This window comes from Alligator mississippiensis, chromosome 16 (assembly GCF_030867095.1).
Source record: "Alligator mississippiensis isolate rAllMis1 chromosome 16, rAllMis1, whole genome shotgun sequence".
NCBI classification, from domain to species: Eukaryota; Metazoa; Chordata; order Crocodylia; family Alligatoridae; genus Alligator; species Alligator mississippiensis.
In genome coordinates, this window is record NC_081839.1 from 30901744 (window position 1) to 30917083 (window position 15340).

General features: G+C 59.7%; 1 protein-coding gene across 2 annotated transcripts in view; it reads left to right on the forward strand.

The window, feature by feature from the left end:
• NECTIN1 (nectin cell adhesion molecule 1) overlaps positions 1-15340 on the forward strand; it is a 100085-nt gene that overhangs the window by 68504 nt on the left and 16241 nt on the right. For both annotated transcript variants that reach the window (XR_009457945.1, XM_019487337.2), the window contains exons 6-8: positions 9942-10089; positions 12631-12718; positions 13003-13113. Coding sequence is in view for 1 of the 2 variants with exons in the window: in XM_019487337.2 (XP_019342882.2) it covers positions 9942-10089; positions 12631-12718; positions 13003-13113 (347 nt within the window). In the remaining variant the exon portion in view is untranslated. The remainder of the gene's footprint in view (positions 1-9941; positions 10090-12630; positions 12719-13002; positions 13114-15340) is intronic.

The following is a 15340-nucleotide window of genomic DNA, read 5'->3' on the forward strand; positions in this document are numbered from 1 at the left end:
ACTCAGGACTCCCGGACTCACTTCATGCTACTGCTAACATTGGCAATGTCATTCTACCACTCTGTGCCTCAGTTTGTTCAGCTGGAAAATGGAGGTTGTGGGCTTAATCTACCACTGCCATATAAAGATGACTATGAATCACTTAACCCAGTCAATGCCCATGATCTTGAGTCCTTCCCAGGGCCTGCAAAGTGAGTTGGGATTGTATGGTGAGAGGGACTAGGGAAGCACGGGCTCTGGTTCTCTTTCTCTGCTAGCAAAGGTGAGGAGTGGGAATGGGGATCTGCAACCCAAAGACATGGGGGAGACCTCGATCTCAGCACCCTGCTTCCAAAAGGGGTTGGTGCAAGGGGAGCCAGGGAATCTGCTGCAGCTGCCAGTGCTCGGTCAGCAGGATAGGAGCGCTGACACCAGGCCAGGGCCACGTGAATGCCACACAGCCTCCTTCTTCCTCCTGGCCCATTCCTAGAGGGCTGGAAACAGGACTGTCACCGACCCTGCGGTCCCCAGGCAGCTCAGTGTCTAGGCTTGCTGGCACCCCTGTGGAGAGGAGCAGTAGCATCCACGATGGCAGTATCCCAGGGGTGTTCCCTTGTCTGGACTCTGACAGGTCCCCTAGGGATCCAAGAAACCACCAAGGAGGTGCATTTCAGGGGAAGGAGCATCCAGGATGGAACAGCTGCTGCAGCGGCTGGGAAGCAGAGGGCTGCAGCCTCTTCTCCTCACAGCTGCTGCTGGCACCTCATCTTGCCAGACAAACCCAAATGGTCTCTGCCACCAGTTGGAGCTTGACCCTTATGCCAGGGCTGGCTCCATGAATAACACCGGTGGCAGGGGGACCAGGTACCTAGACCAAGCCTCCAACTTATGCATGCCAAAAAGGAGCAGGTGGTCCTGGTACAAGGGTAGCAGAGCCAGCGGGGTGCATCAGCATCATGCGTGGCTGAGTGGAGTGCAGATGTGCCCGGGGGAACAGCCAAAGGGTCCTTGAGCAAATTAACACCCTTAAAGCAACTGATAAGGGCTGACACAGCCTCGCACCCCTATCTCTCCACTTGCATTTGGTGCCTGTCTCTAATAGCATGACCCTAATGGCCTCTCCTGAGGATCCAGGCGATATCAGCAGCCAGGCACGGATTAGGGGCCAGCTCTGCTCTGCTGCACAACAGCGGGAGGCTGAGGGAAAGCAGCTGGAAGTAGCAGAGTGGCTCTGGACTGCAGCCAGCACCAGGGAGAGCAGGATCCCACCCCTGAGCTCCAGGAGGGGCAGTTTTGAGTGTCGACACCTTCTCTGGGCCACACAGAAGCAGAAATAAGCTAAGAGAGGGATTTGATTGTTCATCCCTCTGCTGACCTGGGAGGAAATGAAGCAGATCTGAAACAAGGAGCTGGGAGGGAGAAGCACCATCAGGCAGCTCAGGTGCAGGCCAGGGCTGTGTCTGGCCCTGCACGGGCTTGGCAGCCAGCAGGTTCAAGGGAGTGGGTGATGGGGCTGTCCCATGGCACCCACACCCCCCAGCAGAAAGTGGGCAGGGCAGCAAGGTGAGGGGAAGGGGGCAGATGAACTAGAGTGGGCAGAATGGGGCCAAGACCTAGGGATGCCCAGGCTGGGGATATGCACTGAAGCAGAGCCTGGGGGGTGGGAGGTTGGGTGGGGATCTACTCCTAGTACATCTAAGGGGCTTCTCCAGCATAGCAAGAAGACACCCCCCTAAGGGGCAGCCCTCGCCTGGCGCTTGGGATCGCAGTTCAGGCCCTGGAACAAGCAAACCCCAGGGCACCTTGCCCAGCTCACATCCCTGGGGCCTTGCCTGCTGCTGCCTGATTCTGCAGATTGCAATGCGCTGGCTCAGTGCAGGAGACCTCTGCCCAGACCCTCTCTGGGCCTGGTCTGTGTGCATGTCCTGTAGGGACAGGGAAGCTGCCCTGGGCCTGACCTTCCCCGTGCCACGTAAGCTACTGCCACAGCAGCTGCCTCAGGAACCAGGAGCTGGATCAGACAAGAGGGTTTGTGGCCTTGCCTTTGAACTGCCAGGCTGGAGAGGTCCCAGAGGTCCCTGTCGGGGATGACGGGGTTGCAGAAGGCTTTGTTGTGGGGTTGCGTGAAGAGATGGACTCAACCCAAACCCCAGAGAAGCTGGGGGTTTGGCATGTGGAGCTGAAGCGGGCCTTTCTGGCACTGCACTGGGGTGGGGTCCCAGGCAGGCATGTGTGTGTGTGTGCACATGTGTACAGTGAGCCTCATTCCAGCTCCAGCCTGTGGGGCACAATCACTACAGATCACTTGGGCTGCAGTGAAATCAGTAGGGTTGATGCTCATTTATGCCACTTCCCAAACTGGCCCCACTGCCCATGCTGTGTTCAACACTGCAGTGACCTCCTTGGCCCTTTGAGACTGTTGCACTGCGCCATTTAACCCCCCTGGTGCTGCACCCCAGAGGCAGCTGCTCTCCTGGCCCGGGCAAAGCTGTCCCCGGCAGAGACGACTCGTAGGGCACTGCTGATCTCCGTCAGCAAAGGATCCTTTCTGAAAGCCAGTGCCCTTTCCTGCTGGGCCTCACCGAGTTAACGCTCCGGTTGCTCCCTGCTCCCCTGGAGATTACCCAAACTCCATCCCTATTAGCGGCTGCTGGAGGCAGCTCAAAGAGGAATGGCAGCGCGAGGTCTCGGGGTCAAGCTGCATTCCAGACAAGATGATGCTCTCAGGATCCGGGAGCTCCTTAACCACTGATGGCTCCTCGGCTTCCCGCACGCAGGCTTGAGCTGAGCCTCCTTGGGCTGGGCTGTGGCTGCCGAGGTGGACAGCGAAGCCGTGGCCCTGGGTGGAATGTGCGTGAAATCGCCACTAATCCCAACCACCTGGGCACGTCCGGGGGCAGATGGGGTGTCTCTTCAAAGCCGGGGCCCTGCAGAGGCTCCCTGCCCCCAGCTCCTCTCCCCCTCCTTTGCAAAGCCTCTAAGTGCTGTTTGGGCTGGGGAAAATATTCAGAGGGCAGGAGCTGGGCAGGGCAGGGCAGGGCGGGGAGGGGGTGTGGGGCAGTGGTTGTCTGCCAGAGCCCCTGCTGCTGGTTGGACGGGGGGAGCCGGCTCTGAGCTGCTCTCACACGTGATTGTCATTAGCACGGAGGAATTTTATGCAGATGCTTCTGATTCTCATCTCCTGAAGCTCCTGGGACAGATTGGACAAAGGGCTTTGGGGCCAGGGTCCCCCGAGGATAGGGCTGACTGGAATCAAAATCAGGCCACTTGCACAGCAGTGACAGCAGAAGAAAACAGATCCCCCTTTGCAAAATACCCATGGCAGGCTGGCATGCCCTGGCGGAGGGCGGAGGGCAGGGGGCCGTGAGGAGAGGCACACAGCTCTGGCTACTCCATCTCTCCTGATGTACACTGGTCAGGGAGAGGGGAGGCAGGAGCTGGGTGACGGCAGAGCCCTCCAGCCCATGGGGCAGTGCCGTGGCTCTCAGCCGGGTCCTGCTGCTTTGTATAGGATGATCTGGGTGCAAGGAGGGTCACATACACGGGCATGGGAGCACACACCCCAGCACTGGTGCCCAGAGGTGCCTCCTATGCAGGCAGCCGCTGGCATGTGGAAGCTGGCACACTGCCTCCATGCACTAATGCGATGCGACAGAGAGCTCTTGGCACCCTGGAAACCTCAACCACCTGACACTCAGGATGCCAGCTTCACCTCTTGCGAGAGTCACACGACATTGAGCTGTGCCAGCGAGTCAAGGCCAGCATGGCAGAGCCCCGACACTGCAGCAAACCCCCTGGACTGGCTCCCGTCCCTGCCAGCTGTGGATGTACGCAGGGTGGCTCTGGATACCCCAGGCAGGTTCTCAGGGGGCTGGGACATGTGTGTGAGCTGGCAGAGGCAGAGGCAGAGGCAGGGCAAGGGAGGGGGCTTCTCAGAGCAGGGGCTGGGAGCACTGTGGGGGGGGGGGGGGTGTTGGGGATTTGCAGCTGTCACCTGCAAAGGCGTGTGCCACCTTGAACCACGTGGCAGGCTGTAGCCACCTCTGTGCCACCTGCTTCTCTGGCTCTTCAGGGAAGGCCCCCTCAGCTCTTCTCCTGCTGGAAATGCAGGGCCCGGTCCTCCCCCAGGAGAAAAATTGCCTGTACCTGTGGCTGTGGGAGGGGTCGGGCAGGAGCCTGCTCCCCCACGCACGTGGCAGCCGTGCCTGGATCCGGCCAGGAGGCTGCTCTGCAGCTTCCCCTCCGAGACCCACAGCACTGAGGTCCTGGTCCCCCAGCAGCACCAATTGGGGTGGGGGCAGAGGGGTATAGGCCAACTGAGAGGAGCACCCCACGTCACCAACCATGGGAACAGGGTGCAGGGAGGAGCAGCAAGAGCCTTGGAGACCCCAAGGCAGGTAAGACTGACTCTCTCCTCCCACTCCCCGTCTCCGGCGCTTGCCCCCCATACCCCTCGTCCTTTGCAGGGAGGTTTTGATCTGAGCTCTGGACCGCATAATTACCCCTCCGGGCCCGCACTAGCCCATGCCATGCCCATCTCCCCCAGGTGCCATCCCCACACTCCAGATTGCACTGTCCGTGGGGCAGCTGAACCAGGACCTCAGATAGGCCTGCATATGGGACCATGGCTCTGGGCACCATGGGGTTTCTGCCTAGCCCGACACCCCCTCAGGCAACCCCATGGCTGATTCTCTACCCTGGGAACTGTTGCTTCCTCCAGCCTGTGGTCCCATTAGAGGCAGGACCCAGCCCTCTCCTGGGGACAACCCCTGGGCCCTGACCTCCCTGGTGCAGTGAGATCAAACTGGCCTGCAGAGATTCCCTGCCCAAGCCCTTCCCTGATCTCTGCTTGCCCTTCTGGCCAGCATGTACAGCAAAAGGCACATGCTGCTTAGCCCAGCCATGGCCCCATCACTTAGTTAAGCTCAGGTCTCCCCTCCTGCCACTCCTGCTCCCAGCCTGCGATTGCCCTTTGCAGACAGGAGCTGGCTGTGGGGACACCCCAGTCCAGCCATGCCTTCCTGCTGCGGCTGTTTTATTTAGCATCCTTTTAGCTCATTGTTGCACTTGGAGGCTCAGCCAGTGGAGAGAGCGCACGGCATGCGACCCTCCTTTGGGGACACGCCTGTGTGAGCTGGGGTGGGAAGCCACATGGCAGACAGGTTTTCCTCTGAGCCTCTCGTATGGGTGGGGTGGGCAGGCCTGTGTGCAGGTGAACTGTGGCAATGGGGAGAGCTTGGGAGCATGGTTGCAAGTGCATGGAGAGTGAGGAGGGTGGAAAGATCAGGACTCCTGGGTTTGCTTGTCCTTGGACAGTTTACTGCATTGCTTGTGCCTTGATTTCCCCATCCAGAGTGGGGGCAGGCATGAGGCTTGTTAGAGATTGCTCAAACAGGGCAGCGCCAGCTCCAGTGCTTCCAAAGTGAGGCACGTGTGGATGCTCTCTCTCACCAGCACCCAGCTCTGACCCTCAGTATTGGGCATGTCTGCAGTGCCCCATGCAGCTTGGGGTGGGGACAGGCTCGCTCAGCTCCTCCATTCTTTGCTGTTTGGCTCTGCAGCTGCATTGCAGAGCCCCGGGCCCGGGACGTGTGCCTAGCTCCTGCAGCATGAAATGCTGCTGCTGCCGGCTGTCTGGACAGGGCAGTAAATCTGTGTTGGGACTGTCATGGCAGATGGAGACATCAGCTGGGTGGTGGTTCGTACCAGGGTGTTTTTCATGGCTGGCAGGGCCTGTGCTAGGGACAGAGGCCTTCGCACGACAGCCTCCTAACAGGTTCTTGACATCCATTGGGGAAGGCTGTCAGCCCACTTGGCTTGGTTTAATTGGGCGTCGCAATTGGTTAATCGAGGGGACCCCATCTCCCGAATCGCTCTGTGGGGTGTGATGTGGGGAGGATCTACGTCTCATGTACACCTCTGATTGGCTGCTTGCAGGGCGCCGCTCTCACTGCCGGTTCTGATTGGGTCATTATGGGTCCTGGGCTCATGCCTGCTCTCCATCATATCAAGACCTGAGATGGGTTTGCTAGATCTTGATCCCCTGGGCCCTCCTAGAGGGACCAAGCTGGCTCTGAGCATTCAGCCTTCCTCCCTTTCCTCTCCCTTCCTAGTCAAGGATGCCTCACAATCTGCAGCTCTGGAGGCTCTGCTGGGAGCCAGGGCTCCTGGGTTCCCACCCGGCTTAGCTGCCACATGGCAAACCCCTTCCCCACCCTGCCCCTCCATAGCATTTACATGTAGGAGGCAACGAGTCCCAGAAACCCCAGATGCATACATCTATCTGTCTCGAGCTGGCTGCAGGAGGGGGCAAGGGCTGTGGGAGGCCGATGCGCAAGAGCAGAATAATGGAGCGAATGGTGCGGAAGGAGATTTGGGCTTTTTCTTTCCGTCTTCCCTAATTCTAATAGTTTGAATTAATTTCATTTTCAGCAGGAATGAAGAGCTCCCCAAGGCCCTCAGCCACTCTGATAAGGCTGAGCTGTTTGTTTGGTCCCCTCGGGCTCCATGCTACCTGCCTCGCTGCCAAATGCTTCCTGCAAACTTTGGGGGGAGTTCTTCATTGGCTGTAGCATGACTGGGAGCGTGGGGCTTTGCATGCGTAATCTGCAGAGCCTCCTCTGGCCTCCCAGCCCTGTGCCTCGTGCTGCCCTGGCCTCTTTGCTCCAGTCCCCATCTGCAAATCCAGTCCTGGTGGCCCACCGCATTGCTGACTGATCTGCAGCCCCTGGCAGTGCTCTCTACCCCTGCTGCGTGCAGCGCCTACCAGCCCTGCTGGGCACCCAGACCACTCCAGCACAGCTGCCTTGCACTCTGGTAATGCCCCATGACTCCTGTTGCCCTAAACTTGGCTGTTCCCTGCCCTGCCATACCCCATGTCCAGGGCTGCTTTGTGGGGGGGCAAGGCACTGGGGTGTGCTGGGCCCCTAGGAGGCTCAGGGAGCCTGGATTCAGACACACGGGCAAAGCGTTGCACTCAGCCGAGCCAGTGGTCTCTGGACAAGGGAAGGCCTGGGGCCACATTTCACTGCTGTGGTTGCTTCTTGGGAACTTCATGGCACAAAAGTCAAAGGGGCCGGGGACAGCAGAGAGGCAAAAGGCTGCTGGGTCAAAGAGAGTGTGGGGCAGCCTCTCCATCCGCTCCTGCAACCCCTTTGGTCCCTCTGTAGCCAGACCCCATGGCCCCCTGCCCTTGCCAGGTTCTCCACCACCTCCAGTGGTGGCACTGACCTCTCCTGCTGCCACTTTCTTCCCTGGAGCTGGGCTTTGGGCTGCCGTGAGCAGGGCTGCACAATGATGCTGAGTCCATTTAGCCCAGTCACCCCAATGACTCCATCTCCCACCCCAGCAAGGGGGAAGTCCCAGCAAAGGCAAGCCCAGACCATCTCTGCCAGGGCCCTTCGCCTTTCTCCATTCCCTTCCCACAGCCCTCCACGCACGCACAGGCCCTGATCCACAGCCTTTGTGGCAAGCTGATGTCATGCGCTGGCTCCATGACATGGACCACGGTGCTAGGGGCCCATCCATCAGGGGAACGTCCCCTCCAAAGAGGTGGGAAGATGCTTTACCGCCACTGTCCCTGCCACCATCTTGAACGGCGTCTCAGGGATTACAGTGCATCACTTCAACTGCCTGCTTGAGCATGGAAGGAAGTGAGCTTGTCTCAAGGCAGAAATATGATTTACAGGATAACACGGCGTGCGGAGAGGAGAAGGGAGAGAGAGACGCGAGCAACGGGGCCGGCATTCTGATGACTGCAGCATCCGATGACACGCGGAGCTGTTAATTAAGGGCCTGGGGAAGGCTGGGTGCATGCCGCCGACTGATGGGGGCTCTGGAGGGCTTTGTCAGGCAGGATGAAAGCAGGTTAGCATTCAGGAGACGGGAGAGTGGCACGAGCCGGAGCCTGTTCGTGGCTTCTGGGATGCTGCGGCCTGGTGCAGGGAGCCTCTTTGCATGACTGCAATGAGCACATCTGTTGCATGCTGGGGGGTGCTGGGGCAGGGGCTGCGCCAAGGACATCTTTGCTCCTCGGTGTCAGCAGCAGTCTGCAACCGGGACGCAGGAGCGCCCTGCCGTGTATTCCAGATGAGAGTCCTTGGGGCTTGCGCTGACCTGGGCTGGGCACTTTTCTTCTGGCCCTGGGAGGTGAAGGGCCCCAGTGGTCAGATCTTGGGGCCATGCAGCTGGCTGTGCACTTGGAGGGGAGCTCAGGACATGTTGGCGTTGTATTGAGAGGGGGCACAGCCCCAGATGCCCAGCTCGGGGTCTGTGCTGGAGGGACTCTTCCATACAAGACTTGCCGGCCCCACGTGGTCATCCAGGATCCCCACAGCAACCCTGAGAGAGTCCAAGGCAGGCAGTGACTCCACCTGCCCACCTCACCCCTGCGAACGCATGGGACACAGCATCGCCTTGCACTGCGAAGCGGCTGGTCCGCTCCACCCCAGAGGCTGCTGCCTTCCAGCCGCAGCAGGGAGCAACTCCAGCACCCGAACCCTGGGAGATCGTGAGTCCATTTGCCCTCCAGAAAAGACAAGACCCTTTCTTAGTGCCAGACAAGCGGGATCCAGAGGCTCAGGTGGACGGCAGGGGTCTTGGGCCTGGATGGCTTTGTAGAAAGGAGCGATATTGTTCTCCTGGCTGTTATTGTGACAGCTGCAAAGTGTGGCCTAAGCCTGACGAGAAGGCGAGAGATGGAGGTCGGGCGAAGACTTTCCTCCCCTGGTTCGGCTTTGTTGTTTATACAAAACCCCGCTCACCACTGACACCGTCACTACTATCCATCTGCTAACTCGCATACAGCCTGATCCTGATAGTCTTGTATTTGCAAGAGACAGCGTCATGTATCGCTGTCTCCATCAGGTCAGGGAAGGGCTGGACCCTGGGGGGGGGATTGGGAACTAAAGGGGATCCCGTAACAGGGATGGTTGATATGATGCTTCCTCTCCCCAATGTCTAGAAGTTGGGACAGGGGACTGTCAGCCAGGACTCCTGGGATCTAGTCTGCTGTAGTGCACGGTGGTCTGGGGCCTGGAAGGCCAGGTGGTCCAGTGGGCAGAGCTGTGGGAACCGGGGCTCTGGGGAGAGTTTCCAGCACTGAAAGGCAGAGCGTGGTCATGGTTGGAGAAGGGGTGGGCAGTCTGGACTCCTGGGTTTCTTTCCCAGCGGCGTCACAGGACGGCTGTGTGATTATGACGACAAAGCACCATGCACCAGTGCCTGGTGTTGCCAGGGCTGTGTTTCATGTGATGGATCCAGCCCTCTAGTCTGTGCAGGGTGGTCAACACCTCTCCAAGAAGCAGGGCTAGAGGGTGATGGCCCCAGCAGAGCTGGCATGACCGGCCCATGTCTCAGCCACATGAGGGTCTGGGGACACCTGGGAAGTCACAACGGGGGGACATGCCAGGGTAGGGACACACTGCAAGGTGAGCCCACCCGTGCCCCAAGTGATGGGGCCCAGCAGGCCCCTTCCCCTGCCCCCAGCTCCGCGCTGCCTCCGTTCCAATTATCTCCCTCTTTCATCACTGCAGTGCTGTAAGTACAAAGTACCAATTAGCTAGTTTTCAAGTTTAATTAGGTTGGAAGGTAGAGCAAATTAAATCCTTTTATCGTACGTTTCAAAGAGCTTTCCCATCGAGCCCCGGGGATCGGCTGGCTTTGAACGAGGATCGCGCTAGTCACGCGGGGGCTAGCTCGGACTCATCTGGATCTCCAGCCATGGGGCTGGGGGTGCGTGCCCTATGTTAGCCAGAGCACCCCGGCTCTTGGGAGGGCCCTGCCCAGCACATGCACTTGGTGACGGCTCTGACTCTGCCCCCCAGGATCAGGGCCCCACATGGTCCTGGGCACAGAGGGCAACAGCAGGGAGCATGGGGCTCTGTGGGGAGGGCTGTAGGGGTCAGGGAGGTCTGAGGACCCTCCTGGCTGTAACACTCCTCTCTGCCCTGTGTCCCTTGCAGATAAGCCGCTGCCACAGGGAGCCCCGGGGGGCCTTATCGGGATCGTGGGGGGGGTGGTCGCTGCGGTGCTCCTCATCGGTGTGGCCATCACGGTGTTCATCGTCTACAGGCGGCAGCAGAAGAGCCGCTCAGAGACCGACAACGACCTGTGAGTAGCCCCTTGGCTCGTGCTGGCCCCACTCCCGGCACCCTGCTGCCTCCAGCTCTGCTCCCCTGTAGTCTGGCCCCTGCCTCCTGTTTGGGGCTGGAGACCCCAAACCCACAGCCCCCATGTCTGGAGTCCCCGAATCCCAGCCCACAGCAGCCTCTGACCTTCTCCTGAGCTGCTGCTCTGCAGGGAGCGGGATGGATGCATTTCACCTAAAGGCATTAGGACCCCAGCCAGCATCCGAAGGCAAGGTAGGCTGAAGGCCAGGGTTGTGAAGAGAAGAGAGGGAGTCCTGCTAGGCTGGTAGTGCCGGCCCTAATGCCACGAGCGCAAAATATACATTTGTGCACATGCATGTCTGCACTACCATGCACATGTATGCATTCAACCCTCAGTACAGGGCAGACCCCATCACTCTGGCTGGTGTCTGGGGCTGTTTTATCCCAGCTGTGAATGGAAGGGAATAAGTAAGCCCGTACTTGGGTCATGGGTGGATGCACATGGATCCAAGTTTGGCTCCTGGAATCACATGTGTGCATTCAACCCCCACCCAACCCCTGGCCCAGATGCAAGATACTGCCCTTGTGCATGGCATTGGTGGCTGATCCTGCCATGACCCCAGGCCATGAGTGATGACTGGGATGGCCCAGCACTGGAGACAGCACGAGGGCTCACAAGGGGCTCTGCAAGCTAGCAGTGGGGGCAGGCTTCCCAGCTGCACCCACTGCCCTGGTGCCTCCCGGGGCTGCCCTGTGGGCTCGTCTGCAGGTATTTGGGGACACACAAGGGCTGGGCTGTTCCTGCCACCTCCTCCCAGCTGAAGAGGCAAAAGCACCAGGATGTGCAGCCCCTGCTTGGCCGCCTCCTCCCAGGGGAGTGGGGCAGGTGCTATCCATGGTGCTGCTCCCTCTCAGGCCTGGCCAGGTGCTGGGGTGCACAGTGCCCCTGGCTGGGGTCAAGTCGGCTGCCCGTGGGCAAATGCTTCTCTTCCCTTGTGTGCTGCTCATGCTCAGCCCTTTGTCCTGCTGGCTGGTCTCCTCCAAACCATACATCTTAGCTCCTCTTGGCCCCACCACGCAGGCTCCCTCCCCTGCCTGGGCTGGGCAGACCCTTACCCGTTCCCCCAGGAGATTCCTGGGAGCATCTCCTGCACGGGCCCAGCTTCCCCCAGCCCTGGAGCCAGGTCAGCCCATTGTGCAGTCCTGCTCTCAGGAGCTTTTTTGCCCCATACAGGGATATGGAGACCCCATGGCTTGCATTATAAGAAACCCTTAAAGGCACCTGCATTTTCCCCAGCTTTGCCAATGCAACAAACTGCCCCCCTCCCTGCACGGGAAGGAGGTGCCCTCGTGGCATCCTGCAGAGTCATCTACAATGGGACTAGGTATGGTCTGTTGGAGTCCCGGCCCTCGCGGCCCCCTCCCCACTCTCTTGTCCTGCTCTCCACTTGAGATCTACTGGATTGCCAAGGCAGCTGCTCCCCTACAAGTGAGGATCGGTGGGAGCTTGCCCAGGAGCTCACAGACTGGGAGAGGGGAGGGCAGGGGAGCCAGCTCATTAGAGTTGCACAGTTTAATGAGTTCTTAACAGGATTAGACACGTATATGCAGATGAGCCCAGTTTGCCGCGGCAGTCATTAGGATGGAGATTACAAAGGCTGCCAGTCCTCATGCTCCAGGGCTAAAGCGGATCTCCTGTTTGGGGTCAGGAATAAACCGGTCCTCATGGTGCACCATGCAGGGTAGGAAGGCTTGGAGCTGTCATCAGGAGCCTCCAGCAATGGCCATCGTCAGAGACAGGCCACCCAACTCGACACCCATTGACCTGATGATTGGCAGCTCTCACTGCCAGCTGGGCCCCGGCGTCCCACAGTAATGAGAACAGCTCTTGGCTGAGGGTATTCGGGGCCCATCCTGGGTGGTACCAGGAGCTGGAGCTCCCAGCACCAGCCTCAGGGTCCCCGTCTGACATGGGGATTTGCCGGGGATTAGAAATGCTGTGCAGAGAAAAACACTCCTGGTTGCAGGAGGGTTCACAGCCATTAGCAATGCAAATGAGAGGGTGGGGAGGGAGGCAATTATCCATGTGAATCCAGTTGGTGGCATGGGCAGCTCAGTGGAAAGCTGGACTGATCCGTCCAGCAGTGTCACAGCAGCATCGGGCCAGCTGTGACACAGAGGTACCAGGCAAGGTGCTGGGAAGGGGCTGGAGAAGTAGACCAAAGGGAGTGGATGAAGCTAAGGGGCCCACTCCAGATTTACACCAGTGGAAATAAGAGGGTCTATGCCAGGTCCTTGCTCCAGGGGTTCCTGGTCTGAAGTCGAGTCAGGATCGTGGCTTTCCAGAGGCAGGCTGGCCCACAGAGAGGAGAAGGAAGCCCAGTCTCTGCACCTGCTGGAGCCCAGGGGTGTCTGGGCATGGACTCAGGCACCTGTGTGGCCTGGTGTGGTCCATCTGAGCACAGGGCATGAGCCACACTGGGGGGTGCATGGCAGGGCCCTGCCTCCCTGGTCTAACCAGTGCCTGTTTCTCTTCCTGCAGAACTGACCTGCCCCCCTCTCACAAGCCCATCCCTCCGCCAAAGAGGAAGCTGGAGATGAAAACCCACCTGACAGCAGAAGACATCCAGGTACCTGCCCCCACCCCAGTGCCAGGCCTCTGAAGACACCATGTCTGGCCCTGGCAAGCCTCAGCCTGGGGTGTGGGCTAGGGGACAGTGGCCAGTGGCCCAGTACTTTCCTGTCTGTCTGGAGTCAAGACCTCTGGGTCCAGAGGCAGCCTGGACCTGGCTTGCAGCCACGGGGGAATCTGGGTCTCCCCGTGGTGTCCATGGGGCAGGGGTTGCTCCCAGCCTGGTGGCAGGAGTGAGGTCGCAGCTGCCCCCATGACCCCATCCCCATCCGCTCTGCCCAGGTTGTGCACCTCGACAACATGAAGCACGAGGAGGAGATCCAGAAGCTCCCGCTGCAGACGCCGTACTATGACCTGGCAGCCACAGAGCCCTCCCCCTACACCGACAGGCTGGTAAGGAGGGCCAGGGGCCTGGCACTGCCCCCTCACCCCCACCCCAGGGCCCTGCACAGGATCTGGACCTATTCTTTACAAGGGATTAGTGTCTTCTCCCTCCATCCATCCACCAGGGAGGACCAGCAACCTTCTCCCGCACTGTGCCAGGGCCTTGAGTGCCCTAACCTGGTCCTGGCTGTCTCCAGCATACTTTGGAGGACTCTGCCTGACCCTTTCCAACCAGATATCACCCCAGATTGGTGGCTCCTGGTAACATAGGACTCTCTGGCAACACCCAGTGTCCAGGATGCAAATTAAGACCAAATTGAGCCTGGAAGAAGCTAAACTGTTTGCCCCACACCCCAGCCCAGAGCAAGGATACAAGGGATCCTATCCCAAAGCTGATCACAGTGCCCATCCTTGTGCATGTCCCTTGGGGAGGCTGGGACAGTTGAGGGCCCTCCTGACTCTGCCCTGTGTTGTCAGGCTCTGGGGGTGCCCATCTCCCCGGGATCTCAACTATGCCGGAGGAGGGATTGCAGCTCTGGGTGGGGTAAGGAGCAGGGAGGAGGTGGTGGATGGAGGGTCTCGCAGGCCTGGGACCTGGCCAGTCCCGCTTGCTGTCAGCAATGGCTCCTGCATTGGGGGCAGAGGAGGCTGACGTGACATGACTTGGCTGGAACGGCACGTTCCCAGCTTTGTAACTCGGTTCTGTGCCAGGCCAAGAGCATCGGCATCTGGCTGGGAATCGCAGACGGCTCCCTAAAGCCCTTGTTGGGTGCAGATTTGTTCAGCTTGAAATGGGAAGATGGAGATTAGGGGTCAAGGGGACAGGGAGGGAGTTCAGCAGCAGCAGGAGGGCTGTTTTCAAGGCCCAAGGCAGAGGTCAGGTGCACTGGCCCTGCTAGCTCATTGTGAGGCCACGGCTGTCTTCCTGCAAGGTGGGTCGCGGAGGGCAGTGCACCAGCCCTGCTGCACGTGTGGTCCCTCAGGCTCCAAGCCCAGTCGTGCTTGCTCAACCTTGCCCTTCAGAGAGAGTCGGCCGCCCCGCTGTGCTGCCTGGCACTGGGGAGCCGCAGGGGCTTGTTCACCGCTGGAAAGTTGGGCACTGGCATCCAGGGCCCCGGGCGCTGTTCCACCCCAGAGGCAGCAACATTTCCATGGTGCCCTCTAGCCATAGGATGCACTTGGGGCTGGAAGACAAATGTTGAGGGCAGTGTGTGGCTCTGAAGATCCCGTCCTGGAGGAGTCTGACTGGTTTCCCGTACCCTCTGATCAGGGGCGTGGGTACCAGGACCAAGCCACGCTCCACAAGAGCAGACTCCCAGCAAGGAGCTGGCTCATTTGGGGTAAATAGCAAGAGGGCAGCTAATTAAAAAAGCCATCAGCGGCGGAGTTAGCGATGTGAGGCTAGGCTCAACCGGTGGCCGTGTGGTAACCATAGGAACCGAGTTTGGGGCTCTCCGACCTGCTCGGAGCAGGCGCGTATTCAAGGCTGCTGTTTTCGTTGGTCCTTTGTTAGAAGTCCCAGCAAAGAGGCTCTTCGGATGCCCCCACAACCGCCCTTGAAGGGGTCTCTGCAGGGTGGAGGCACGTGGGCAGGGGGCTGTGGGGGTGGGATGCTTCCCCGAGGCATCCACAGCACCTGGGTCTGGGCTTCGGGCTGCTCCATCCCTCCTGGCCAGGGCTTCTCAGCCTGGTCTGGTGCATCCCTCCTCCAGGATCTCAGGCTGGGCAGGGCACGAGCAGCCTGGCTCCCTCCTGCATGTCAGTGAGCTCTGAGCCATCCTCCTGCCCTGCTCTCCCAGGCTGGTCTCGTGTCCTGTTCTTCCTGCTCCTCCAAGCCTATGCAGACCCCAGCCCTGGCCAGGGCAGTCGCGGAGCATAACCCTCTTCCCCTAGACTCTGCAGTCCCAAGGGGAAGTGAGGAAGAGGACTGTCCTCCAGCCAGCCCTGCCCACCAGCCCTGGGTGTGATCCCAGCCTCCAGTGCCCACTTTCCGCCCCATGTCCCTGGGGCTCACTGCTATATCTCAGGCAGCTGGGCTGTTGAGCGGGTGAATGTCAGGGGGAGTTCCCTGCCAGGTAGTGCCAGCCCTGCCAGCTCTGCCAAGGGCTCTGGGGCACACAGATAGCACCGGCTGGCCGTGTTATCATGGAAGGGATGGGCAAGTGTCATGCTGCACTGCAGGAAGGAGCTGGCTCTGGATTTTCCCCATGTCACCTAGGGACCTGCTGAGGTGGCC